The 27,741-nt window shown below is 41.8% G+C and overlaps 2 protein-coding genes across 8 annotated transcripts in view; both read left to right on the forward strand.

The window, feature by feature from the left end:
* The window catches only part of LOC139210833 (R3H domain-containing protein 2), a 29,151-nt gene extending 15,847 nt beyond the window's left edge, over positions 1-13,304 (forward strand). For all 7 annotated transcript variants that reach the window (XM_070841019.1, XM_070841027.1, XM_070841052.1 and 4 more), the window contains 10 exons: positions 1,113-1,406; positions 4,346-4,481; positions 5,416-5,573; positions 6,089-6,228; positions 6,541-6,641; positions 8,332-8,501; positions 9,269-9,413; positions 10,222-10,313; positions 11,001-11,085; positions 11,595-13,304. In XM_070841019.1, the coding sequence (XP_070697120.1) occupies positions 1,113-1,406; positions 4,346-4,481; positions 5,416-5,573; positions 6,089-6,228; positions 6,541-6,641; positions 8,332-8,501; positions 9,269-9,413; positions 10,222-10,313; positions 11,001-11,085; positions 11,595-11,998 (1,725 nt within the window). In that variant the 3' untranslated portion in view covers positions 11,999-13,304. The remainder of the gene's footprint in view (positions 1-1,112; positions 1,407-4,345; positions 4,482-5,415; positions 5,574-6,088; positions 6,229-6,540; positions 6,642-8,331; positions 8,502-9,268; positions 9,414-10,221; positions 10,314-11,000; positions 11,086-11,594) is intronic.
* A 2,755-nt stretch (positions 13,305-16,059) lies between these two features.
* On the forward strand, positions 16,060-23,322 carry LOC139218361 (SH3 and cysteine-rich domain-containing protein 3-like). Its single transcript, XM_070849924.1, is given in 12 exon segments — positions 16,060-16,129; positions 16,460-16,538; positions 18,545-18,701; positions 18,809-18,906; positions 19,006-19,065; positions 19,314-19,406; positions 19,678-19,750; positions 20,027-20,067; positions 20,263-20,366; positions 20,489-20,540; positions 21,375-21,512; positions 23,092-23,322. Coding segments are annotated over 12 exon segments (1,011 nt in total). The 5' UTR covers positions 16,060-16,112; the 3' UTR covers positions 23,191-23,322.
* The last annotated feature ends 4,419 nt before the right edge of the window (positions 23,323-27,741 follow it).

The raw sequence follows: 27,741 nt of genomic DNA on the forward strand, positions 1-27,741 counted from the left end.
TGTATCCTGCTACTCTTCATACCCTGTTCTCATTCACATGAGTTAGGTTTTTAACCACAATGGCAGAAGAATATTGTCTTTATGCTGAACCATTCAGAAAGCACTCTTTCTCTCACGCTCTAAAATAAATTTAACTCGGGGTTAGATAACCTGTTTGGTATTCCATGTGCATCTCTACATGTATGTCTAGCACATGTGGTTTGCTATGACTTCAAATGAAGTTTGCATCTGCCAAATGGTTTTCGCTATATTAAACTACCTTTTTGGAAAGCAAAATATATGGTAGTAGTTACCGTTGTCAGTAGTTTACATTCTTTGAATATGTATTTGGTGGGTTAAAATATTTTAGGAGAATTTTGGATTTGGGATTTTTATCTGAACCCACTTGACTAAATATAACCGTTCTCAAATGTTTTTGGAAATATGCAATATGCTTGTTTTCTGTTCAACATTCAACAACTGTGGAGCTGTGCCCTTAGCTTTAGCTCACAGTCTAACCACCATTACATCCAGGAGTCGCCTGGATGCAATGAGATGAAATTGATACCAATCTTCTCATCTGACTGTTTGTAAGGTGGCAGACATGGGTATTTCCCTCCAAAATGTCACAGTGCTCTTTTACTACTAATTTCTCAGTGCTCTCACACTGTTGGTAATGTACCATTATGTCTTTGGTCACTCAAACTTCAGTTAGTGAGACAACAGCAAGAGGCTCTGACATAGAGATACCAGCAGCAAACAGGTCTGCACCCTATTTGAGGTCATGATCTATGAATTTATCCACACATATATAAAGCTATAGATTCTTACCTTTATATATCTGTAGATGATGCATACAATGACTTGCTGTACACTTTTCAATTGATGGTATATATTAAAAAGTGCATCAATATTTAAGTCAAAGATTAGTTTGCTTGTTGTAGTTCATGGCTCAGAGTGCCTGCTAGTTTATGGTTAGCTTTTATGGCTAACAATATCCTCTGGTGTTTGTATAGCATATGTTGTCCATACTAGGTAAATTATATTCATATTAATTATTTTGAACTTGAACTTTTCTCGTAGTTGCAATCAAAACCCATCAATGACATAATTCCCATTCCCATTCCTCCCAGGGAGAAGAGCTGGCGCCCCAATACAGCCAGATGACGCTGAGTCGGCAGGGCTCCAGCGAGAACCCTGAGCCTCCCCCCATGTATCAGGCTCCTCCCACAGTCCTTTCCCAGCATCCCCCTCCACAGACCGGCTACATCATGGCCACCACGGGTCAGCCTATGCCTCCGCCTTCTGGTTACCAGCCTGCCACCGGGCACGCCCATCCTCCACCTCCACCACCTCCTCCATCCCAGCCAGTCATGCAGGCCCCACCACCCCCTCAAGGCTACATGCAGCCCCCTCCACCTCAACAGGTATGCCTTTCTTCATAGGTTGAATTACAGGCATCACGCATACGTTACAATCCTTTTCTCAAATGCTTTCTTTTAGATTTTGTTTTGATCATCTTAGAGTAGCAGATATTGCATGAGAGCCTCTCTCTTGCCCCAGTCTCTTGGTGCTGTGGTTGTCAGTACATAAATGTGTGGAGGTGATTATGGCACAGTGCTGATATTCATCCATTATCCAGTATATGAAGGACCACATGATCAAAGACGCAAAAACAGAGTCAGTTTACTTTTCTTAATTTTAAATGACTGCAGCATTTTTTTCTTTTTTTGTATCTTTTTTTTTTTCGTGTTATGTTTACTAAATGCATTTGTCTTGGATGATGTTCACTTCACTATGCAGAGTTTGTTATTACAATCAGCTGCTGTTTCTCTGTGCTTACCCTAAATCTCAACATTGTACATGAGTGTTCAACCTGGTCTGACCCTCACCCCCACTCACCCCACCGGCTCATGAGACCACTCTTTGCCAGCTTTCTGGTCCCCAGATCCAAAATGTTTAAGAACCTCTGCTTCAGAGCATTCATGTTACTATATTTTGTGAATAGAGTTGTATTACTGCTGTGAACAAACACGATTCCAAACTCTGGAGTTTCTACTTTTTAAAATTACACGTTGAGGAGACAATGCGAAAACAGAAGCCTCAGTAGCATTATGGCTGAGCAGCTCTTGCTTTAAATACATCGACAAGTGTGTTGCACGTGTAAAAAGAAATCCCTTCTTTTGAGAGAAAAAACACGTTGAATTGGTAAATTTATTTTGGTGACAGACTTTCCAAATACAGTCTTGCGATTAACAGTTAATGATCGGTTAACAAGGATCGGTTATTGGCGAGAAAAATGTATTTCCCTCATTATTCATTTATATTTGGAAACATAATTCTGCAAATATGTTGAATTTCCATTTATTACACTAGCTTAGCAATTAATTGGAAGTGTACCAGTGTAACATTGTCTCTACCTATAACATTCAAATAAAATTAAATAGTAATTTCTAAGAAACTTTATATTTATGATATAATTACGAACCTATAAAATCAGATGTTACTGTAAACTATCCTGTGGTGCATAAATGCCGTAGATATCACAATTTACAAGGATCTTGTCTTGTAAACTTGGAGTTAGGTGTGACTTATCAGTGATGTGACTCCTGTGAAGTAGCAGGATTGACCCAGTGGGGAGTTTGGTCCTGGACCTCAGAGCGCTGTGCGTCACCTTCACAAGCTCGGTCTCAGTCAGTCAGCTAGCCTGTCACATTCTTCTGATTGCAGAGGCGGTGACGATGAGTTCTCTCACTCTGTGTCACTCACACTCTTCGTTTCCTCCCCCAGGCTTTTAACTTGAATCCATAAAGTAGTTATTATAATTCATTTGAGGAGAGAGTGAACTAAATTGACCTGGTCATTAAACACGCAGTAGGAAACGTTTGGCCCTGTAATTTCGCTCTGGGGCGATGTTGTAAAGGAAGATAGTCTGCTTAGTAGAGTTTTTAATAGCTCAAGTGACTAATTTCTTATTTTAATTGGCAATAGTGTGGTGTTCACATGTACGGGAACATGGGGAAATGGGGTCAGGAGTGTGCCCTTAAAGCAGCTTGTCAATTAGAGCACACAAACAATAATGAAGTACACTATCCCGTGGCCTGAGTGACCTTTTCACTGTAGGTGTGATGGAGAATGGAGAGTTTACTGCAATCAGGTGCACATTTTACAGTATTCAGACAGTGATTGTAGTGCTTTTGTGTACTTGCTACTTAAGCAAGCTACTTGTACTTGCTTATGTAACTTTCTATTATTGAATATGTTTTTATGCATACCTACTATATGCAATCTTACAAATAATTTTGACATGTTCCTGCACTGTAAAACTGTACTGTTTTTATATTGATCCACCTTTTGTTTTTTTCTTTTTTGAAGAGCTTTTATTCTCTAGGCTTTTATTTTGTAGTTCCAAGCTCTGACCTATATAGATAGCATCTTTTGATGCCTTTCATCACCCTACACACCGTCTTATATTTTCCTCATTCTTAGATCTCCATACTTGTATGAACAGCATTGGCTGGTAAAGGAAGATGCACTGTGTTTTTTTTTTTTTGTTTGTTTTTTTTTTTATGTGTGGGTGGTCGACAGTGCAACAGAAGTGCAAATATTGACACTGCTGGAGCCTCTAGATGGGCTGAATGCTGTCGTGTATGCAGATGAAGGTGGAGGCAGGAACTATCGATTCTCCCAACATTGAGCTTCCTCTCTGTTTGTCCATTTGATGTCTTGTTTGGAAATTCTGTATGCTACATTCAGTTGTAATAGCTGCAAGTTTTTCAAGCTTCAACATTAGACTCTTACACGTCTCTTAACTGTTCTACATCATTATATAGATGGTTTCTGTTGAACATTTGTGCTTCTGCACATCACTGTGGAACACTGACAAGGGACTACATAATTGAGCTATGTTTGCTTTGTCATAACGATGCTATAATCAGTATTATTGTATTGACATGTGAAATGAATCCCTTCAGCGTACAAAGCTTTATAGCAGCTTTCAACGCATTGGTTTTGTTAACCGTCACCACTTCCACCATATGTTGTCTTTGGCAACAGCAAGCAGCTGTTTCTTGGAAAGCAGCACTAAAAACAAACACCACCAAATAGCAGACGGACAAAGTTAGTGATGAGCTGGTGAACATATTGGAGCTAGAGAGCCAGGTTTTTTTTATGAGCCAGTTGCTGGCAATATCATGCACAACACAATATACAAGAAATAACACTGTATAATCATGTAATAATGTGTTCTTAATGCCCTATTATTGTTTCAGTGTCGCATGTGAACAAGTTTGAAGTCACAGTGATCCTTCAATAGTTATTGTGCCTTTGTGTATTCATGAATCTCTTGTTTGTTGTTTCTCTTCAGATACAGGTGTCATACTACCCTCCTGGTCAGTATCCCAGCTCAGGCCAGCAGTACCGTGTGCCCCAGCCTATGTCCCACCAGGTGTCTTATCCTGCCCAGCGCACACAACCCATGCCTCAGCCCACACAGCAGTCAGGTCGGTGTACGGTGTCATAAACTCACTTCAGTTATTTATAGACAAGTAGATGGATGTATAATGTAACTACATAAGGACATAATGTCAGTGCTTCTTTTGCATTGGAGTATAAAATAACTCATTCATTCACCCACTGTCTTTTTTGCGTTTAATATTTAAATTGAGATTTCCACCAATAGTGCAGAAATCAGAAAAGTGCCATGAAAATTTGGAGCACCATCCAAAAGCCACGTGCACACACTGCATCCAGTTGTCCCTCCTCAAAAAATGCGAAGTCATACTCAGTTTTAAGTCTACCAGGTGAAAGGTTGGTTTTAAACCATGTCCCTGTGTTGTTCCGCCAAGTCAAATATGCTTGGACCAAAATAGAGTGCTCTCTCAGTTTTTTTTTCATGGCTTCATGCCTCAATCCCTTTCATTTGGAGTCTGTGAAGGCTGGCTGTGTGTTAATACAGTAAGTGACACATAGACATTGTTGACAATCTGAATGGACTCTGGCTCATCGTGGAGGGCTGCCAAACCCTCACTTGCATCAATCCAGGCAATGAGACCTTGCATCAATCCAGGCTGCTGCATGGTTTCAAGAATTCAAGAGTTTTGTGTGATGGTGAAGATTTATACTTACATAAATAAAGCACTACAAACATCCTCTTTTTTACAAACAGATACAGTATATGAACTTAAAAAAGTATGAAGGTAGTACAGAGAAATTTGTTCTGTTTTTTGTTTGCCATTGCCCAAGTTTTGGATTGCTCATAGCACCATAATCTCTAACCTGTTTATTGAAGTTGGCTCTACTTCTGTCCAGTTGTACAGTGAATTTCCCATTAAAGGCAAAGGCACGATTACCCTTCTACTCTTTTTCTCCTCTCTTGCTCTTCCTTCATCGCCCTACTCTAATTTCTCTCCTCCAATTGTTGTCTGTTGTCATCAGGTCTCCAGACCATGATGCCCAGCCAGCAGCCGAGCTACCAGGGCATGATGGGTGTACAGCAGCCCCAAAACCCTGGTCTGCTCAATTCCCAGAGGGCAGGCATGGGAGGACAAATGCAAAGCATAATGGTTCAGTACCCACAGATGCCATCATATCAGGTACGGACAGTTTTAAGTCAGCTGTATGACAAAAAGATACATAAATAACAATTTTGTTAGTATTTTGAAATAACTGAGCCTTGCCTGGTGGGTTGAAAATGGTTAGACTCCACCAGTGTCCATATTCCTGTTGCACATCTTATCAGGTTAAACAGCTCCATCTAGTGCACATTTAAAACAGCATTTTATTTTGAGAAGTCGGGCAAAGTTGAGTTCGCCTCAGAAATGTATTGTTTTGATCATTAGTCCTAATCAGCAGTAATGTAAATGATGAATACTGAATCAATGACCATATACCATTGAACATCAGAGTCATTAGATTGTACAAACTGAACAAAAACATCAGTTGTTGAGTGAAAGCTCACAAATTTGCACATTTTTGTAGTTGAGCTATTCCCACAGCACATGAACACACCACTTAAAACAGCAACAAGAGTTTGGCCTTCTCTGTTAGTCTTGTCTCCTTTTCTCCACTTTAATTTTTCCTTTTCTCGTGACTCTTTACACTGTTCCAGGTACCAGTGGGGAATGAGAATCAGCAGGTGGTGCAGCAGCAGTACCAGCAGCAGGTGATGGTGCCAGTCAGCCAGTCTGTCCAGGGGCCCATGCCTGTCTACTACAGTGTTATCACACCCACGCAGCAGAATAGCACAAGGTATGTATGAATACATCATATTCATACAGATGAAGTGGCATTAGATTTGAGGCACAGTCATGACCACAGCAGTCAGCATAGCTGCCACAGTGAAGGTCTGTGGAAGCGTTTCCACTTCATCAGTGAAGTAAGTGGTTTTTATTTGGCCATGAGCTCTGTTGTAATTGTCATCTGCATGAGTAAGTTGTAATTTGTTTAGAAAATGCAAGCCAAGTTCAACTAAGTTCAGAAACTTGACATCTTGGTGAAAAACAATTCATTTATGAATACCGTGTATTATTTTCTCCCTCTCTGTATGTGTCCATCCTGCAGCCCGTCAGTAGGTTACCTGCAGCCCCCCAGCTCTGAGCAGTATCAAATCACACAGTCGCCGTCCCCTTGCAACCCTCAGCAGTTGCAGCAGCAATATTCAGGTGAGACTTGGTGTCAAGAGGTTTTAAGTTGCCAGTTTAGCTTTTATAAGATTCAATTTTGTAAAGAATCTATTTTATCGAATTTTGCAGGCATTATTCTGCTAAATTGAATGCCTGGGGTATATATCAGAGCAGCAATACCGTATCCAGAGTAGCTCTCATCACCTCGCCCCTTTTTGGGGAAAAACGACCCCCTGTCCCTTGTAGACGGCAACAGCATATACACCTGTATAACGTATCGCATAACAAACCTGTTTAAATTCATAATTGTATGCCAAAGAGAGATTTGATCCCCCAACATGTCCTGAAAAAGATCCTGATTGAAGGTTTTTATGGCTCAAAGCTGCATGCTAACGCTACATGCTCTGTGTTAGAAGCTGCCCTGCTCATCTACTAGTGTGTGAAAGAGTCACCTGAGTTTCTTAATCCTGTACCAGCTAAGCTTTTTTTAGGGGTAGAAAGCTACACCTATTTTATTTTAATTTGATTTTAACAGCTGTACACTAATGTTACCAGGACAGATGCTTGGCAGCTATAGCACATGCAGGGTGGGACAGCAGCAGAGAGACTGTGAGCACTCATCCTCTTTGTTGAGTCAAGGTAGCTAATAATTCTATAAAAATTCACAGCCTGTTACAGAATAGAACATACTAACCCCTGTTCCTTAAAGGCTACTAACAGTTAACTAGTGGTTGGAGCTCAGGCTACACTGACCAGGTTAGCATAAGCTAACATTAGTTTAGAGGCTATAACATAGCGTTGGCTGGTAAGCTGTCAGAGCACAGTGTTAATGTTAGCCAGCATACTGTTAGTATGACAGTATGACATATTAGTAGACATTTTTAATTCAAGTGGGTTTTCTATTGGTTTGGTTTTGTACTTCTATTTTTTCTTCTGTCTTTTCTATTTTGTCTTCTGCGAGTGTTGTTGGTTTTCTCCCAGACTTTTTGCAGTCCAAAGTTCCTGGAATGCAAAGTTCTGATGCATTTTGCAATTCAGTGATTGCAGATCAGGTGAAAGGTATTCAGGGAAAAGTTCAGACAGAAGTACGTGGGGTTCACACGTTGAACTTGTGAGCTGATGTCCTTTAATGTTTGTGAGGTTTAGGTTTACGTGATTTTTTTCTTTTCAAGGGTCACATGCTCCCGTTTGGCCCAAAGTACATGTTGATCGTAATGGTCACTTTATCCCTCTGCTCTGTTTGTGCCTTTACTCAGGTGTGTGTTTGTTTGTGGAAAAAGACATTTGATTTGTCAGTTTCTCACTCCAGAATTGGATGAGACTCATTTATGTTAGTAAACTTCTACTAAAAGTCATATTTCAGTCTTTGTTTTCAAACTTTCTCCATCCCTAAATTCAACAATAAGCCTTAGCTGTGGGTCTTGTGATTGTGTGAACAGCTCATTTTACATGTTTGGGATAATAACGAGTTCATCTTCTTGCATTTGATAGCTTAAGCTCTTAACAATGCTTATCCTGAACCAGGAAACAAAACTTCCTAGTAGTGTGTATTACAGGTTGTCTACAGGTCATCAAAAAGGGCAAATATATCAAATATCAGACTGGAAAGTCTTTAAACATTTTTTGAATTCTGCTTTTTTGAAAAAAAGGTGAAGGGTTGTGACTTAAGTTGGTCCCTAATAAACCTGTCAATCTACATGTGTGTCTGTCTGTCTGTATGCTTTCTCAGGAGTACCTCCTCCTGGGCCTGGGGTGATGGTCATGCAGCTCAGCGTCCCCAACGGACCACAGCCTTCCCAGAACCCTCCTCTGGTCCAGTGGAACCCATGCAAGTACTACAGCATAGAGCAGAGGCCCAGCAAGCCAGGAGAGCTCTACAAACCTGACAACACTCCACAGGTACACACCAATGCATGCAAAGCTGCTCTACATCAGTGGGTGAAGTTATTTGTAAATGTAAAGAGTGTCATGAATCCAGACTTGCATTTAGTCATTCATGGTTTTATATCCACTAGCCTGTCAGCCCCCCAGTGGCCAAGAGGAGGAATGGCAATGTCTTCAGCTGACATCTTAACATCTTTGCACTTTTTAATGTCTTTTAAATATAAGTATTTGTCCAGAGTGTGCCTACAGACCGCCAAACTCTGAGTAAAGACCTTCCTCTCTCCTTTTCTCCGGCTCCATCCTTCAGTAAAAGTGTGAAAACATGCTGTAGGCTGTAGGCTCCCCCTATGATGTCATAAGGGAACTGTTGATCATGTGACCTCTACCAGCATTTCAGCTGGCCGAAAAACCTCCTGACCCCACCTCGCTGTCCGCCACTGTTTTTCCCCACTAACACTAAGATGTTGAAGACAAAAGCAAAGCAGCCGGTTGTTCTGTTCTTCTAAAACAAAGCGTTCAGACAGAGGCTGAAAACAGCTGCAGCAGCCATGACTGCAATGAGAAGAATAATGTTTTTTTAAGCATTGAACCACATGAGCCTGTTCTAGTATAGGACCCCCAAATACAAGTAGAAACTTTAAAATGAGCAGAATATGGGATCTTTTTATGAACAGTCTGTCTGTGTGTGTGGATAAAGTGATGTAAAGCTGAAAGTGTTCTCATATCAGCAGGAGATGGTTTTTCATATTTTTCTTGTCTTTTTTTCTTCTCCTTGTGTCCAGGCCAGTACCCAGCTGACGAGTCCCCTGGCCTCCCCCACTCAGTCTCCCACCCCGTCTCCCTCCGGCAGCGTCAGCAGCGTCTGTCCAGGCCTTGGACCATTACCCCTCATTTCCCAGTTTCCCCGGCCAGGAGGACCAGCTCAAGGTACAAATGAGCAGCAAGGTTGAACGTTCAATTACATACAGATATCTTGCGTGCAGATACAACAGTACTGTTAACAGATATTTGCCCCAGGATGAGGATGAGGAAAATGCTTTTAAATGTGTTAATGTATCCACTGATGATGGGAATTGTACAATACACTGTGCTGTTTGTGGCTTGTTCATCGCACATTTGCCTTCACTCAAAAGTAGGCTTTTACCACCCATGCTCCGACTTGCTCTTTCACCCATTTCCAAAGCGACCCTCCAAACCTTGTCAGGTGACTTTGGCCCTGAACCAACAGGTCGTCATTTCACGACTGTGGCACTGTTCCACTGGGTCAAAGCTCCTGTCCCCACACACGGCTTAACCTCATCCCCGTCCCCTGACCGATGTTTACACACACGGCCACAATACGTTTACTGACAAATAGACCCACTATTTGGATGCATGCTTACACATACAAATACAGTCTTGCATCAGTCTGGGATCTGTGTAATACCACCAAAATACATTAGTGGTTTTTTCTGTTATCTTAAAGTGATTTTGAAAATTGTCAATATGAATTCCTTTAAAATTCCATAAATCTTATTACATCTATCATCATCTCCTTTTTCACTGTTGTGTATTAGTGTATTCATCATAACACTGTTTTTAATGATGCCCTCTTGGCCAGGTCTCTTTGATTTTAATGTCAGTGAGACAAAGCCATGTGATAAGGTCCACCTGGTCTCTACTGGGGCAATAAAACCCTAAATTGAAGTGAAGGATGAAGGATTTGATTTTAACTTGTTTAATTTATGTTGTTTAGGTGATGGGCGCTACTCTCTGTTGGGGCAGCCTCTCCAGTACAGCCTGTGTCATCCCCTCATGCATGGCCAGTCCTCCTACAGCTCCCATCAGGTCAGTACGGGCAGGCCTCTGTCCTCTCTGAAACAATAACATAACTCATCCATTCTACTTGTTAAGGTTGTGATATTGACTGGCCCTCAGATACGCCCTTCAGTTAGCAAATATGCCCTAAGAAAAACTGATGGGTTTTGATAAGTGTTTTTGAATCATGTTAAGCATGTACTGTTGTGCTTCTGCCATACAGCTAATTTCTAGCTTTAAGAGAGCTGTCATGAACTCCACACTCATCCACAATTCCACATTTTCTGAGAGGCGCCACAATTCGGTGCTGCTACGCCTCGCTTTTACACTGTTGGTTCAAATTGTACCCCTGCAAGCTCGTCATGAAGAGTTGTTTCCTGAGGAGCTACAATGGCATTTATTTTAATAATGAATTCGTATTTGTTGTTAAAGAGAGAAAAAGGTGGAAAATGTCAGTTATAATTTTTTACAGACCAATTAGCCACCTCAGAATATCTTGGTTATGTGATTGAAGATTTTTTTGAAGTTATTGATAAAGGTGCCTACATTTGAAATGGAAACCATGGTACACTATGTTCTGTCTCATCACCTCTCATGTTTCTGCAAGTTTATAATGCAACTGTTTTAGGCTCCCACTGATGGTTTATACTCCCACCTAGCGTCTTGTCATGGAACTGCAATGTACTAAACCTGAGAATATGTGTGTTACGCATTCAGGGCCAAGGAGTAATGAAACACGGGGCACGAGGCAAAAAACAAACACTCAAATCTGCATCGACAGATCTCGGCACCACTGATGTTGGTAAGTTGCAGATGCATCATCCCATGTGGTCTGGTATTTTTGAAGAATTCAACCTGAGAATTTCTGGTTTTGTAAAGTTGTCCCTAAAGACTAGAGGTACTCTGCCTTCATCACTGTTGTCCAGGTAGATCCTAGAGGGCACCAGAGCGTGTGCCTGGATTATATTGGTTTATAAAGTCAGTGTTGCTGATATTCTTATAATGCTTCCCTCCGTCTGGTGTGGACATTGTTAAATAAACCTCAGGTTGTTGAGAGTTTACTAACATGTACTTGCAGCGCTCCATTCAAGTGCACCTCTACGGCCACTACAAATGTGACAAATTGGATTTCCTTTCCTGTCCTGCTGGCCACAGGGCAGTGAGCGTCCTAATTCCTCATTGCAGAAAGTCTTGAGCTGAAAAGCTGCAAACACACAGTATGTCTCTGGAGGAGGTCCCTCAAAGGTCTCTAAAGACAACAGCTGGAGCAGTCATGCTCACCTCTCCATCTTGTGTCTCTTCTTTGTCCAGTGGTGAGTCGGGTACTCGAGGTAACGGACCTGCCAGAGGGGATTTCACGTCCAGAGGCTGAAAAGCTCTTTAACCAGCTGTCGCTGTGCGGTGCCAAGATCCAGTGGCTGAGGGAGCCCCAGGGAGGCCGAGGAGGAGCAGGAGGCTGTGGCCCTTGTCCCGGCGCAGGATCTTCTGGGCCAGCGGCCACCGCTGGGCCCGGGGCCAGCGCGGGAGCTGTGGGAGCGAAGGGCGACGGCAACGACCCAGCTCACCTCTACACAGTAGTGGCAGTGTTCCCCAGCACCATGGCTGCCCAGAGTGCTTCCTTCAAACTTAACAACAGCGGGGCCAGCCTCTTCAAACTGAGGGCCGCCAAAAAGAACTATGACCTACGTGTGCTGGAGAGAGCCAGTTCTCAGTGAGAGGAAAAGAGAGCGGTAGGAAAGAAAGAAAGTCAAAGAGACAGAAAGAAAGACTCGGTGGAGTGGTGGAAAAGGAGGGAGGACTGAGGGGGACTGCTCTTAGTGTACAATTTTAAAAACAAAACAAAAAAAACTTGAGTTAAATGATGTGTCAAATGTATAAAAGGGAAGAAGGTGTGAATCATGAGGTGGCTGGTGTTTGGTTGCAAAGATGATTTTGTTGTTTGTTTTTATTCATTGTTTTTGTTTTGTATTTATATAGCAGAAGAGCACACAAGACACGCAAGCATGTGTTTCACTGTTGCCGTGGAATGTGTGCTGCCACACACACACACACACACACACACACACACACACACACACACTCACACACACTCACACACTCACACACTCACACACTCACACACTCACACACTCACACACACACACACACACACACACACACACACACACCCACACACACACAGACACACAGATGCAGGCAACAGGGTCACGTAGCACATAACAAACACACTGGACAGTCGACCTCAGTCAAACCTTTTCCTCCTCTTCCCCTGCTCCCCACCCTTCCTCCTTTTCCTCCTTTTTCTGCCAACGCTCTTTCTCCTTCCTCGACTCTCCGTCACCCGGTCGTCCCTTAATCTCACATATTTATAAATTTTCATACGCACAGTTGCCACTCTCTCTGCTCCCCCCTCTTTTCTTGCCATGTCTCAAACTGCCTCCTCTCTCTCTCTCTCTCTCTCTCTCTCTCTCTCTCTGCTCCTCCTCTGTCCCTCCCATGTACTCTCTCTCTCTCTCCGCTCTCCTCTCTTGCTTTCTGTTTGCCTTACTGCTGTTGTGGGTTTCTGTATTGCGCTGTTTTTTTTTTTCTCAGAAGTTTTTTTTTCTCTCTTTTTTTGTTTTTTGGGATTCAATATATTTATATAAGTGATGTAAGGAATAAAAGAAATCTATATATTCAGTGATTTTTCTTTCTTTCCCCTGAGTGAAAAAAGTTTAGGCCTTCCTTTTATCCTTTACTCCTTCCCTCTTCATCCCCCTCTCCTCCTCTTCCCCTCATTTGTTTCCTCCTTACTGCCCTCTACCTCACTTCTTTGGCCCTCTCCTCTCTCCCACGACTGCCCCTCCCCCGCTCCACCCCGGCGCCCCATTGTGTTTGCGTTTTTCGTTGACAGCTGTGCAGAACGTATCAGAAGAAGTAGTTAAAGTGCACAATGATTGCATATGTCTACTGTAAATTTTATTTAATCTGTTATTTTTTGTTTGTTTTTAAAAATATAAAAGTCGAAAAAATCTATCAAAACATGTGTGTGATGTGGTTTCATTATTTGACAGTGAGTGAGTGAGTGAGTTCTCAGGATGCAGCATATACAGGTGGTAAAGTGTCACGACCCTCCTGAACAGCTTCAGGGCAAAGTTTCACTAAGTCTTCACCAGTAATAGCAGGATAACCTCGCTCCACCATGAGACAGTCACCCTGATGATGGTGATGAACGCTGCCTGACACTTGAAGCCAAACTGTCCTACAGGTGTCCATTTGGATGAAATCAGGTGAATGTGAAGGTCGCAGCATCTAATTCACATCATTTTCACACTCGGACATTTAAGCTCTTCCACCCTGCGTGGAATGATCGTTCTTTGTTTCTCCACTCATTTATTAAGGTTAATCTATCACCTGTTGGAACATACTGAGCACCTCAGAGAAAGAGTCTTTTATGTTAAAGGAGGACTCCGGCGTTTTTGAATGGCGACAATTACAGCAGCAAAAAAAAAAGAAAATATTATGGGTTAGGAAGAAATGATCTTGCTCCTCATCGCTGCCTGAGAAGAGCAACTTGAGGCCACGTTAGCCTCCGTTATCATAAGACATCTGAATCTGTACAATGACTGAAATGAGTCAAGCTGCATTTTGGGTAAAATATGTGCCAGGTTTTTAACAGGAAGAAGAGTGTCTGTAAAAAAAAAAAAAGTTAAATTAGTGCAGTGCTCATCAAATGCCAACATGACCTTTTCTCTAGCGCCACCCTCAGGAAAACCTCAAGAGGTATGATGAAGAAAAACTGGCAGAGTCCATTGAGAGCAACAACTCCCATCCCTTCCATGTACATTGTCCCTCTGGTTCCCATTACTGCGATCCCTTTAGCCAAAACAAACTGGTGTAAAAAATGTCAGCCTCCAGCGGTGGATGGAATATTTATTTACCTCAGTAATAACAGCAGTACCACACTACAAAATAAGCAGTAGAGACGTATTTTTAAGAAAATGTTCTGAAAGGTACAAGTAATAGTTCTGCTGCTGTATGATGTATAATTGAATCATTAGCATTGACCTGTAAACTGTATTTAAGTGTAGTTAGTTGAGGTGGAGGTTTCTTTACACTCTTGGGTGTTTTAATCCAGAATAAACAATCTTAATCTTAATCTGAGAAGAAACTAGTAACTGCAGGTAGGTTGGTTGGTTGAAAGACCTGATCGAACTGAATATAAATTGATATTGTTTTGTTTTTCAGAAATGAGACTTTGGTCAGAATGTTTTGACAATAATCGTATCTCTTAATCTCTTTTTCGACAGAAAACATGGAGGCACAGCGGCAGGAACGACATTAGAGAAAAGGTTCCCGGCTGGAACGCAGTACATGTCTGCGTCATGGGGACACACCCTTTTCTCTAAAGGAACAGATGTAGCTTTTGGCTCAAGTCCCACAAGTTTTATTCGTGTACTCATAACATTTTCAATTGCGTGATAGAAATGAAGCATTGTGCTCCTATATATTCACTCCAAGATTAGACATAAGCATGTATTAAACCAACCTACTTTGTACCCAGACCTCAAATTTATGTGCATTAGTACATTATTTAGGTACATTTAGTACATTTAGTACAATACTAAGTATTCATCCTCTGTGTCAATGTGTCTCTTTAAACCTTTGTTCCCATTGCTCCAGAGTTGGGTGATTATGTTTATTTCTCACGAGTCAGACAGGTCGACATGACATATTGGGCTGAAAAAAGATTTGTCATCCTCTTGTGACAAGTGAAATTTCATTTGTACTTCAGATAAACATTTATTTTCTATGTCCTGGTGCTTCATTAGATTCAGACGGCTGAGAGAGAGAGAGAGAGAGAGAGTCCACAAACTGTTAGCGAGTGTGTTAATACTCTAACATTACACTTCACCCTGCTGACTGAGGAACCAGAAGCAGAGCACTGGGGATTTTTTACCACTCAGCTGGGAGAGCTTCTCGGCTTTTAAAGTGCTCAGCTGTCCCAAACAGTCACATGTATGCACACGCACACACACACACACACACACACACACACTCAGACTCAGGGCTGGGCTGGGTCGGCATTACTCATCCCAATCTCCCACCTGTTGGAGCCTCATTTGGAAAGCTGAGCATGTAAAGGACTGAACAACGGGGCTGGGAGTAAAATCTAGAAAGAGTCCAAGGAAGTTTCAGGCTGCAGGGAGCCCTCCTGATGGCACGACGTGTCTAACGACCACCTCACTTTGAGAAGTCGTGGAGTTTGAGTTGGACGGTCAGTTTTCGCATGAGTGTGCATCCTGAATGATGATCTACCCTCACTTAATCATTCTTAACCCCTTACTAATACTTGCTGGGCACAGTGTTGGATGGCTGAACGTTTTCTCGCTCACATCCTCAACATATATCTTAACACGTGCAGCAACCTGAGAAGGGTGAAGCCCTTTAAAGCCCTCTGGAGATGCGTTTGCCATATATCTTGTACCAGGTTACAAGTGAGTCCTGTTTTAACTTTGCTAAGATCAAGTTGCCTCCACACAACAGACCTCAGTGTTCCCTGCATCCTGAAAGTGACTTCACTTTGTTCGCTTAAGTCGGGCCGAACATGATGAGAAGAGCTGCCAATTAACATTAGATCAAAATATGACATTTGACACACGTGAGGCTACTGCTTGATGATTGATTGTAAGCTAAGCAGAGAGGAGTTGCTTTACTATGAGACACTTTTAGGATTCCCTGTGCAGCAGCAGCAGAAGTGATGCTCGTGTGTTTTCTGTCTGCAGCGCCATCTGCTGGTGTGGACTCTGAATACCTGAAGGAAGTAAACCTCGACTGACCAATCAAACCATGGCTCATTATGACTCGTGAGTGCAGCCTGCAGACAGGACCATGCAGGGAATAAACGAAATGTTTGAACAAGCTGCTTCACGTAGATAACTCATGCACAAAGGGTTGTTTTTTTTTTAATATACTTTTAAGGCTAAGTTGGCTGTGTGTGAAGTTGGTTTCTCATTGTTTTGGTTTGGAAGTAATCAAATTGCTACCTAGAAGACAAGAAAGTGCAAAATAAAAAGTCACCTTTCAAAAGCTTACACAGCAAGACCACCATGAGCATGAGAAACCCTAGTCACGATTTGTCTTTCCTGTTCCAACATGTGCCTCCTGATGTGAAATTCGCTACCCGATGATGACAGGCTGGATGACAAGGACTCTGTGGATATTCATGACAGCCCACCTCTCCCTGATAATGTGGTGAAAGAGGAGGACAACACGGTGAGACATCCAATATCCACGACCCACCGTGTGATGCACACATGGGAGCGGCTGTTTACTGACTGACCGATCAGTGCAAAGTGACACTAAGTGGCATTAGGAGTTATTTATGTGTGACCGTGAGCAGCGTTGGGACCTGTTTGTATACAATCAAAGGGTCAGTTCACCCAAATAACAGAAGCATATACAGTATATAAATCAAAAGCAATTGAATGAATAGCTTTGATTCTCATGTTTGTGAGTAGGAATCAGTGAATAGAAATGGAAAACCTCTTAACTTCCTGTCCAAAGTTATTCATTTTAAGATTCTGACTAGTCAGATACCACTGGAGGAATATATATATATGTATGTTTTTTTGTTTTTTTTAAAGAGGGTGAAACACAGACCCTTTAACACATATTGATTTCTATTCATTCAGCCTAATATATTGTAAATATTCGTACTTTTTAGTACTTCAAACAGTTCGAATGAACAGATTCAGATTCAGATTTCACATCAGTTGTATTTTTCTGCTCTCTTGATTTGTGACACATTGTCGAAACTGGCTTAAATAAGTCAACTCTAAGCTGACGAATGCACAGAGGCGTTGTAGCAGGTTTGTTTAGGAATCCTGACAGCTAAATAGAGTTGCAGAGTGATGGTGCTGTAATGTGTGAACTGTCCCCTGGTATTAGCAGCTATTGTAGCGTAAATCCATGGCCTGACGGCCACAGGGCCCCTCTAATCCTGCCAGAGATGGAGAGTTGGAGCCAGTTCAGTCTGTCAGGCGTCTCTCTGAGTGTGTGCGTGTGTTTGTGTGCATACACATCTGTGAATGTGTGTGTGAGACATCGTTATGGCTCTGTTTGACCGGACTGGAGTATATTTAGGAGCAGCGATGTCAAGCTTTGTTGCATTCAGTAGGGAATTCTGTCGGCCTCCACTGAAGGTTATTCTGAGATCTCAGCCCTTTCAGTCCATCCATCCCACCTGTGGTGTGTGGTTGTGTGTTTGTGTGTGTGAGAGAGTATGAAAACTCCCAGTATCATACAGACTTACTTTCTAAACTCAGTCTATGAATTTTAGCAACGTAGAAATTTTAAAAAGACACCCAGTAGTCTGATATGTGTAGTTTAGTGTGTATTGGCTGATTTAAAACTGCAGTGTATTTACTCGTGTACTGTGCTGAAGTACAATTCTGAGGTACTTGTACTTTACTTGAGCATTTTATGCTACTTTATACTTCTCTACTCCACTACATTTCAGAAGGAAGCTGTAGTTTTTATCCCATTACATTTGTTTAACAGTTGTAGTTACTTTTCACATTAAGATTTTACATAAAAAATGTGATTAGTTTATAAAACATTATTCATTGTTATAGATTAAACTACCCAATAGTATAGAAATCAGTTAACAAACTACAATAATAAAATGCTACTTACACACGAACACATTAGAATTAAAGATCCAATAATGGGACACATGATAATATAAACCTCACATTTCTGCAACACGAGCATTTAAAGTCATCTAAGTACATTTAGCTGATAATACTTCTTAGTTTCTGAATGCAGGACCTTAACTTGTAACGCAGTATTTTTCCATTGTGGTATTCCTAGTTTTACTTGAGGGAAGGACTGAATGCTTCCCCCAGCACTGTGATACAGTTTGTGTGAATGCCAGACAGACTCAGTGTGACTCAGAGAGGTTCAGTATTAATAGAAGCGTTCTAATATAAATCTGCCGGGCTGTGGCTGCTGCAGGATCCTGGGACTGATTTGGATTAAATAAACACAATTCAGTGGAATCCCAAAACTGAATCCTTTATGAGGATTTATTCAGTTTGTTTAGACTTTGGTCAAACAGCATTATGATGAACACCATTGTTGGACGTTCTCTCCTCTTACATCCAATCTAAGTCCATTGTGCTTCATGTTAATTGACCCTCTTGTGTCTTGTCCTGCGTGTGCTGTATGGCCCATTTCTACTCTGCTTTGTTGTGATTTGAAACCCTCTTTCTCTCCAGCTATACTTCATCTATGATGAGGAAGTAGAGGAGGAAGATAAAGACGAGCTACCTCCTCCAGAACCAGTCAAACCAGTCAACGACAAGCCTCACAAGTTCAAGGACCACTACTGCAAGAAACCGAAGTTTTGTGACGTCTGCGCACGCATGATAGTTTGTGCGTCCATCTGGCCTCTTTTTGTTCCCTGCACGAGAAAATAAGTCAGAGCGTCACGACCTGTAAAAATGAGTCTGTGATTTAATTCTGCTTTATTTCTGCTTCAGTGAACAACAAGTTTGCATTGAGATGTAAGAACTGCAAAACCAGCATCCACCACCAGTGTCAGTCCTACGTTGAGTTCCAGAGGTGTTTTGGCAAAATTGTGAGTGTCATTGTCACAGAGCACCACTGGTTTTAAATCAAAAATGATTTTTCATTTTTAGATATTTAATGTTCGCTCTCCTGTCCTCTCCTCTTTTAGCCTCCAGGGTTCAGAAGAGCCTACAGCTCTCCTCTCTACAGCACTCAGCAGAATGCCACGGTCTCACAGCTGCTGCCCTTTTGTGAGTCCAATTTATGTACATTGCTACAAAAGGAGAAATTACACCTTAAAACCAAATCAGGCATTCTGTGTCTTAATGTTGGACAGCTCTTTTCTACATACGGGTGCTGCCGTGAAAGAAGTATATATGTTATCAGCTTCATGTTTTATTTATGTAACGTTTGTGTCCAGTTTTTCCATCTCAGCTCAGTTTTTTTATTGACTGATGACGTTGATTGGCAGCACAGTCAAACCGCACTGACCCCGTGTTTGAGACGCTGCGCATTGGTGTGATCATGGCCAACAAGGAGCGTAAAAAAGGGTCAGAGGACAAGAAGAATGTGAGTGCAAAAGCATGAAAAGCGCTTCATACAGCACGCAGCTATCTGTGTGGTGAAATCATTTCATGATCCAAAAGCATGACTTTATGTCTACATCTAAGTGGTTGGTGTAGAATCTGCTTTTAGATCATATTTATCTAAATGTTGACTTAATTCTCTGTTTCAGTGTTTGATCTATTGATCTGATCCTTAAAGCGCAACTCAGTTACAAAAATGTGATAAAGCAACTTCTGCATGAATATATTACAATAGTTTATCCTACATGGTTCAGATGATGACGATGATGATGGAGGATGATGAGTCCCAGCCCAAACAGCAGGATGAAGGGGGCGAAGGAGGTAAGTGTGTGTGTGCTGAGCAGCTGTCAGCACTGGAAAAGTAGAGATATAGCGATAATATAAAATGATATAATAATAAGGCATCCTGTTTGACTGCATGTTCCAGGTTTTAGTCTCTGTGCCCGTACCTTTGCTTTGTTTTCTGATCGAACGCCTGTGGAAGTGTTTTGGATGTGCACGGCAGCAGAAATACCAGCAAACATTCTTTACAATAATTAAAGTACAATATGTAAAGGTGTTGCTTTGTCTAATGTTTACTGTGTCATGAACCAGCAAATACAGAAGGGGACAAAAAAGGAGACAAGGCTCCTGCTGATGACAAGGTCAGAGATGATGATGATGATGATGATATCAATGATATCAATGCTAATAATGATAACAAATATAATAATCACAGTATGAATACCTGTAGTGGTAACAAACAAAATGACAGCAAGACACCCTTGAATAATTTAAAGCACTCATTATGACTGGTGATGTTAAGTCCATACTGTGCTCCATATGTTTGCGTTTACCAGAGTAAAAAGCTTCAGCCGGGGAAGATCGGTGTGTTCAGTCAGTCTCACTACTATCTGGCTCTGTACCGCTTCAAAGCCATAGAGAAAGACGATCTGGATGTTCAGTAAGCCTCTCTCTCCACACCACGCTCTCTTTCTCCCCGACCGCTGCTTGTTTGTGTCATTATTTAATATCTAAATGTTTCATGTGTCCCTTTGAATCACTCCTATCCTGTTTGCTCCTTAGTGCCGGTGATCGCATCACAGTGATAGATGACTCCAACGAGGAATGGTGGAGGGTGAGTCCTGCATTTGTTTTCTCATATTGCTCAGGGTGACGTCAATCAGCCTGATGTTTTTTCACACACACACACACACACACGGCTTGACAGTTAATTAAGTAGATTTTAGTGACAATCTACGCCTGGGATCTTCTTTTTTTTTTTTGAGGCAGAACAATTATGCTGCATTCATGTGCTGGAGGGAAGGTCCAACACCTGCATTTTCCAAGTCAGCTACTTTAGGGCATTATGTTGAATATTTATACAGCTGTAAAATCAAGTGATAACCTGGACAAATTTTTAGATATGAACCACGAGCAGCTTTGCAAATTTGGAAACCGTCCTTCAGCTTTGAGCTCATAGTTCACAGTGATTCTTTTTAAAAGGTCAGGAAGGCATAAATTAATCATCTGTACCCTCTGAGCATGAGGGTAAACAGACTTTTTCTTTGAATAAACATGATTTGTAAGCTGCACAATACAGTGCATGATTGGCAGTTCTCAGACCACACAAATCATTCCACACTTGATTGAATGGACCTTTTAGTTACTGTGCTGGTCAGTGCTTTGAGTTATATTTCCCAGAATAAATTATTGCGGCTACAGTTGACTGTGGTTAAGGTGAGGCCGCATCCCTTGGTCCAGAGCTGAAAACATTTCAGAGGCATTGTTTTCCACAGTGGTTGGTTATTGTACTCTCTCCTCTTCATCATCCATCCAGCTATTTTTGTCAGTCACTCAAGTTTCAAAGCTCCACCGTACCATGTGTTTATGGCATGTTTAAATTGAGCCACGTAAGAAATTCAGAAACTGGAGCTGCAACATCTCACTGTAAAAGCTTTTGCTCCACCAGGGGAAGATCAGAGAGAGAACAGGCTTCATACCTGCCAACTACATCATCCGAGTGCGAGCGGGAGAGAGGGTCTATAAGGTGACACGCTCCTTTGTTGGCAACAGAGAGATGGGCCAAATCACTCTGAAGAAAGACCAGGTTAACACACACACACACACACACACACACACACACACACAAACACACACACACTCCTGTGCAGACACATGATTATATAACTAAACTGTGAATGTCACCACTATAAATAAAAGGTGAAAATTTGAAAAGTAAGTCTTTGCACATCTTTTCAGTGTGTAGACAGTTAGTTCATGTAGCTACACACACAGACACACACACAGACACACACAGACACACACACACACACACACACACACACACATATTTACTATGTACTTGACACACAAACACAAGGAAGCAACATGCAGCCTGAAGGACTGTTCAATCAATTCTCTCTAGATAGTTGAGTTAATTAAAGCATAAATTAATCCACTGCTTTACATAGACTGGAGAATTTAAGTTATTCAACTGCTGACACTTTGATAATTATTTAACACTGATCTAGAGGAGGAAGGCAAAAATAACAAACACAATAATTATTCAGGTCTACACACCAGGGATTTAAAAAAGTGAATTAAAAGAGAACAAATGGTGCCTTCCAATTCAATTAAGCATTGTGTATTATGTGTAGTTATTCATGTAAATACAGTCATCATATGTGTTAACGTGATGACTGTAAAAGACAGTAATAGACACAACTACATAAACACACCAACACACACAGACACACACACACAAGCATGTGCCATGCTGACACGGAGAGACAGTTGCAGTTTCACTGATTGACACGTAACCTGGTTGTTAAACCTCTCAGCTGTTTAAATTTAACCCTCGTTGTAAATTAACCCGAACCCAACCTTAAAGTCTTCTCTCTCTTGTGAAGGAATAAAAACTATTCGGCAGCACGTAATGCTGTCTGCTACTGTGCCGTCTTTATTACGTTACCACTACATGGTGCCAAAATTCTCCGAATCTTTGCTCAGGGACAGATCCACAACTTTAAGGTGCAAAATCTGGATTTTGTGCTTTAAAATCTTTTCCTCCAAATGCTTTTTGCCAAAGTTTACAGTAAAAGCCTCGACTCAACACTTAAAAGTCCCATATTACGAGTGTATCTCCCTTTTCTCTTTTTCTCCTGCTCCATCTTTCAGTAAATGTGTGTGAAAACATGCAGTTTAGATTTGACTCCCCTTATGATGTCATAAGGGGACCTGTTGGTCATGTGACCTCCTCTAGCTCCACAACAGGCCAACACTGTCCCTGAAAACCTCCTGAATCCACCTTGCCATTGTTTTTTTTATCTCCCCAATATCAGCGTATGCGGACACGAAGATGTCGAAAGCGAGAGCGAAGCAGCAGATTGTTCTGTTCTTCTAAAACAAAGTGTTCAGACAGAGGCTTAAAACAGCTGCAGCAGCTACATCTGCTATGAGAAAAATAATGTGTTTTTTGAACATTTAACCAAATAAACCTGTTGTAGGAGGACCTCCAAGTACCTAGTGTGGACTTAAAAATGAGCAGAATATGGGACCTTTAAATCCAGCTGTTAGGGTTTAGTCAGTTTTAGGATATGTCTTTAAGGCAGATGCAAAAGATACTCGACCAAACAGAAGGTAACAAGGTGCTCATTGTGAAGTGTGTTTGCTGTGTGTGTCCTCAGATCGTGGTGAAGAAGGGTGAGGAGGCAAACGGCTACCTGAAGGTCAGTACGGGGCGGAAGCTCGGCTTCTTCCCCGCCAACCTGCTGCAGGAGATCTGAGGAGTACCAGCAGCTGTGGCATCAAACCTCCAGCCAGCCCTCATCTCACTTTTATCACCTGCTGTTCCTGGTCCAGAGCAACAGTAACACTTTATACTTGAATTTTGATTTCAACACACAGTGGTATATTTTTTTTTTCTTGGCTTGTTTGTAAAGGCTGTGTGTAGAATATATTGTGATGAATTAACCCAGTGTGCAGAGGCATGTGTTAAATGGAAAGATAAAAAACAGAATTAACATATGAGGGTTTGGTCTACAAACTGAACTTCGCCATAGTTTAGGTTCTCTGATTATAAAACGTCATGCAAGTGTTTAGCATCATCAGCAACACTGGACACCTCACAGATCACTTATTTTGGGGTATATTTTGTATGTCTGATATAGTCTAATAATTAATGGCGTTGCAGCTGTGTTAAATTACATGCATGTATTCATGATTGCCATTAAAAAGGGGTTGGAAATAATATCACCTCTTACTGTAAACTTGTCTTGATTTTCTGTAAAAATACATTTGTGCATCTTGCTATCTTTTGCCTCCCAGAAAGACATAAACGCATCGTATAGTAATTAGATTCATCACTTGTTAAATATTAAACATTACATAACATAACACTGGTGTTTCGATGATCAGTATTCTACTGGAAACACAAAATGAAATGCTTCTCTGAAACTTTTAATTCATTGCACAGACAGCGTGTGTTATTTCTTTTGCCACATGTGCCACATTTCTGTGCATCTTTTCAGCCTGAATACCGTGTCTCTTATTGCCTGTTTTACCAATATTCTGCAAACTGGAGTCACAGAGTTGTTTGAGGGGAAGTGCTTTAGGTTCCACATCTGACGTGTAGACACTTCTCTAAGTATGGACCAAAGAGACCAAAAAAAGCATTTATTTTCCTATTGTCCATCAAAACAAGTCACAAATGTATTATTATTACAATTATACTGTAGCTCCCATACATTTTTAGATATGATCAAACTTATCAGCAAATGTGTGTATCTTTCCGTCATTAACCCTCATGACAGCAGTGGGAAACAAGACTGTTTTAGATGAACGTTATCAGTTTTAAATTCATATAATACGCATTTCCTCCAAGAAATGTGTGTGTGTGTGTGTGTGTGTGTGTGTGTGTGTGTAAAAGAGGTGTCAAAGAAGCAGAAAAAAGAAGAGGTGAATCTGTGAAAAAGTGCTGCAGTGGAGGGAAGAATGCTTTAATTTCCTCGCATGCAAATGGTAGATTCAAATGAGACAGAGGCATTTCCAGAACTTCAGAAGGGCGCGGAGCTATTTTCTGTGGCTGCTACTGAGTGCAGTGTAATTAGCCACAGGAAACACTGTGGGCATGGCCTTCTATGTAAAGGGACAGCTCAGCAATCAGGAATGCGGGGAATGGCATCTGTAGGTCCGAAGAGACATTCCACCGGTGACTACAGAGCTGAGACAGACAGACAGACAGGCAGACACGGGTCACTTTGGTTTCTGTCTCTGCACATCTCTTTTTTTTCCCGTCTTGCCTTCTGATCGCTGTAAATACAATAAATCCTTCCTTTAGTTCTTGTACTTCTGCTTTTTCACTGTGTGTTTTTCTAGATTGAATCGACTTTCTCATCCATCACCTCTTTGTTTCTGTTTCCTCTCCCTCACACACACACACACACACACACACACATACACACACACACACAAACACACACATACACACAACAACAACCACATTCGGATGCAGATGATGAGTTGCCTGGTCACGCCTCCTTCCTCCTCTGTTGTCTGTCAGAGGAAAGGAGCAGCATGGCCTGAGCAGGTAGCACCGCCAGGCTTCAGCAGTCCTCAGATTGGACGACAGAGCACCCCTTCAGACACGGGTCACTTCTTCCTGGGAAACAGCCTGTGCCTCATGCCGCTCTGGACTGAGGGACTGTGTGGAAGATATCACAGCTGCCATGTTGTCATTTCTGACCCCCTGACCCTGCCACTCCAGACAGGCAGGATGGAGGAGGGTTGCCAAAATGTTTTTGGATTTCTGTGGGTGGCTGATCTTATGTGTGTGTGTGTGTGTGTGTGTGTCTCTATGTCTGTGTATGTATGCGAGTGCTCTGGAGAGAGATCAAGGGTATGGAGGGGGCAACAGCGTGATGCTGTGGCAATGAATCTGTTCAATTCAAGAGAATTTCATTTTATATTGGAGACACCACATCAAGAGCCAAACTTAGAGTCTCAAGTGCAGGTAAACTTTGAGTTTTATTTGCATTTTATTGGTTTCTGCTGTTCGTTCTGCTGCCTAAATGGTATGGAACAATATTTACAGTTAATCTCAACTCAGGGTTCACTCTCTCGCTTGTAACAGTATCACATGGTCCCCATGAGCAGAGTTTGCTCCGTTGCCGTGGAAACACACTGCAGATGCTCAAACCGATCCTGAACCTCTTCATCGTCTTTCCCATGTTGACTTGAAAGTTGAGCTTGGCAGTTCATCCTCAACCATGGAAACAGTTTGAAATGTGCATGTATAAATGTGCACATTTCCATGGCAACTGCCACAACTGGGGGTGGAGTTGAGCTGTCAAGCTCAGTTTCTGCTGTGCCGCAGATGTACAGTGGGGCAAAAAAGTATTTAGTCAGCCACCAATTGTGCATGTGCTCCCACTTAAAAAGGAGAGAGGCCTGTAATTTCATCATAGGTACACTTCAACTATGAGAGACAGAATGAGAAAAAAAGTTCATCTCAATACTTTGTTATATACCCTTTGTTGGCAATGACAGAGGTCAAACGTTTTCTGTAAGTCTTCACAAGGTTTTCACACACTGTTGCTGGTATTTTGGCCCATTCCTTCATGCAGATCTCCTCTAGAGCAGTGATGTTTTGGGGCTGTCGCTGGGCAACACGGACTTTCAACTCCCTCCAAAGATTTTCTATGGGGTTGAGATCTGGAGACTGGCTAGGCCACTCCAGGACCTTGAAATGCTTCTTACGAAGCCACTCCTTCGTTGCCCGGGCGGTGTGTTTGGGATCATTGTCAAGCTGAAAGACCCAGCCACGTTTCATCTTCAATGCCCTTGCTGATGGAAGGAGGTTTTCACTCAAAATCTCACGATACATGGCCCCATTCATTCTTTCCTCTACACGGATCAGTCGTCCTGGTCCCTTTGCAGAAAAACAGCCCCAAAGCATGATGTTTCCACCCCCATGCTTCACAGTAGGTATGGTGTTCTTTGGATGCAACTCAGCTTTCTTTCTCCTCCAAACATGACAAGTTGAGTTTTTACCAAAAAGTTCTATTTTGGTTTCATCTGACCATATGACATTCTCCCAATCCTCTTCTGGATCATCCAAATGCTCTCTATCAAACTTCAGACGGGCCTGGACATGTACTGGCTTAAGCAGGGGGACACGTCTGGCACTGCAGGATTTCAGTCCCTGGAGGCGTAGTGTGTTACTGATGGTAGCCTTTGCTACTTTGGTCCCAGCTCTCTGCAGGTCATTCACTAGGTCCCCCCGTGTGGTTCTGGGATTTTTGCTCACCGTTCTTGTGATCATTTTGACCCCACGGGGTGAGATCTTGCGTGGAGCCCCAGATCGAGGGAGATTATCAGTGGTCTTGTATGTCTTCCATTTTCTAATAATTGCTCCCATAGTTGATTTCTTCACACCAAGCTGCTTACCTATTGCAGATTCAGTCTTCCCAGCCTGGTGCAGGTCTACAATTTTGTTTCTGGTGTCCTTTGACAGCTCTTTGGTCTTGGCCATAGTGGAGTTTGGAGTGTGACTGTTTGAGGTTGTGGACAGGTGTCTTTTATACTGATAACCAGTTCAAACAGGTGCCATTAATACAGGTAATGAGTGGAGGACAGAGGAGCCTCTTAAAGAAGAAGTTACAGGTCTGTGAGAGCCAGAAATCTTGCTTGTTTGTAGGTGACCAAATACTTATTTTACAGAGGAATTTACCAATTAATTCATTAAAAATCCTACAATGTGATTTCCTGGATTCTTTCCCCCCATTCTGTCTCTCATAGTTGAAGTGTACCTATGATGAAAATTACAGGCCTCTCTCATCTTTTTAAGTGGGAGAACTTGCACAATTGGTGGCTGACTAAATACTTTTTTGCCCCACTGTATGTAAAGTATTAAAAAGAAAAGCAGGAGAGACGTCATGTTTTTTAGCAAGTGAGACAAAGAGCTCCATAAATTGGGATCACTACATTGCACTGAAAAAAAGATGTTTGGGCAGATAATACCAAGTGTTTAAATAATAATAACAATAATAATAATAATAAATAATATTTGCATTAGGTATAAACCACAATTGTGCTATAAAAAGTAGTCAAATTCTAAACTAAAGCTAAACATTTGAGTTTTCATCTGTAAAATCAACACACATTACAACAAGTATATCACAAACAAGAGTGAGCATTGAATCTCAATGACACAGTTACCATGTAGTGATGATTTTACCCAATAGAGGTCCCTGTTGCATCTGCTATTGAGCAAAGCACACTGAAATTCTTGGTGAACCGGCTTCACACACACCGCAGGGGCCCAGTGTGTGTTTATT

This window comes from Pempheris klunzingeri, chromosome 2 (assembly GCF_042242105.1).
Source record: "Pempheris klunzingeri isolate RE-2024b chromosome 2, fPemKlu1.hap1, whole genome shotgun sequence".
Classification (NCBI taxonomy): Eukaryota; Metazoa; Chordata; class Actinopteri; order Acropomatiformes; family Pempheridae; genus Pempheris; species Pempheris klunzingeri.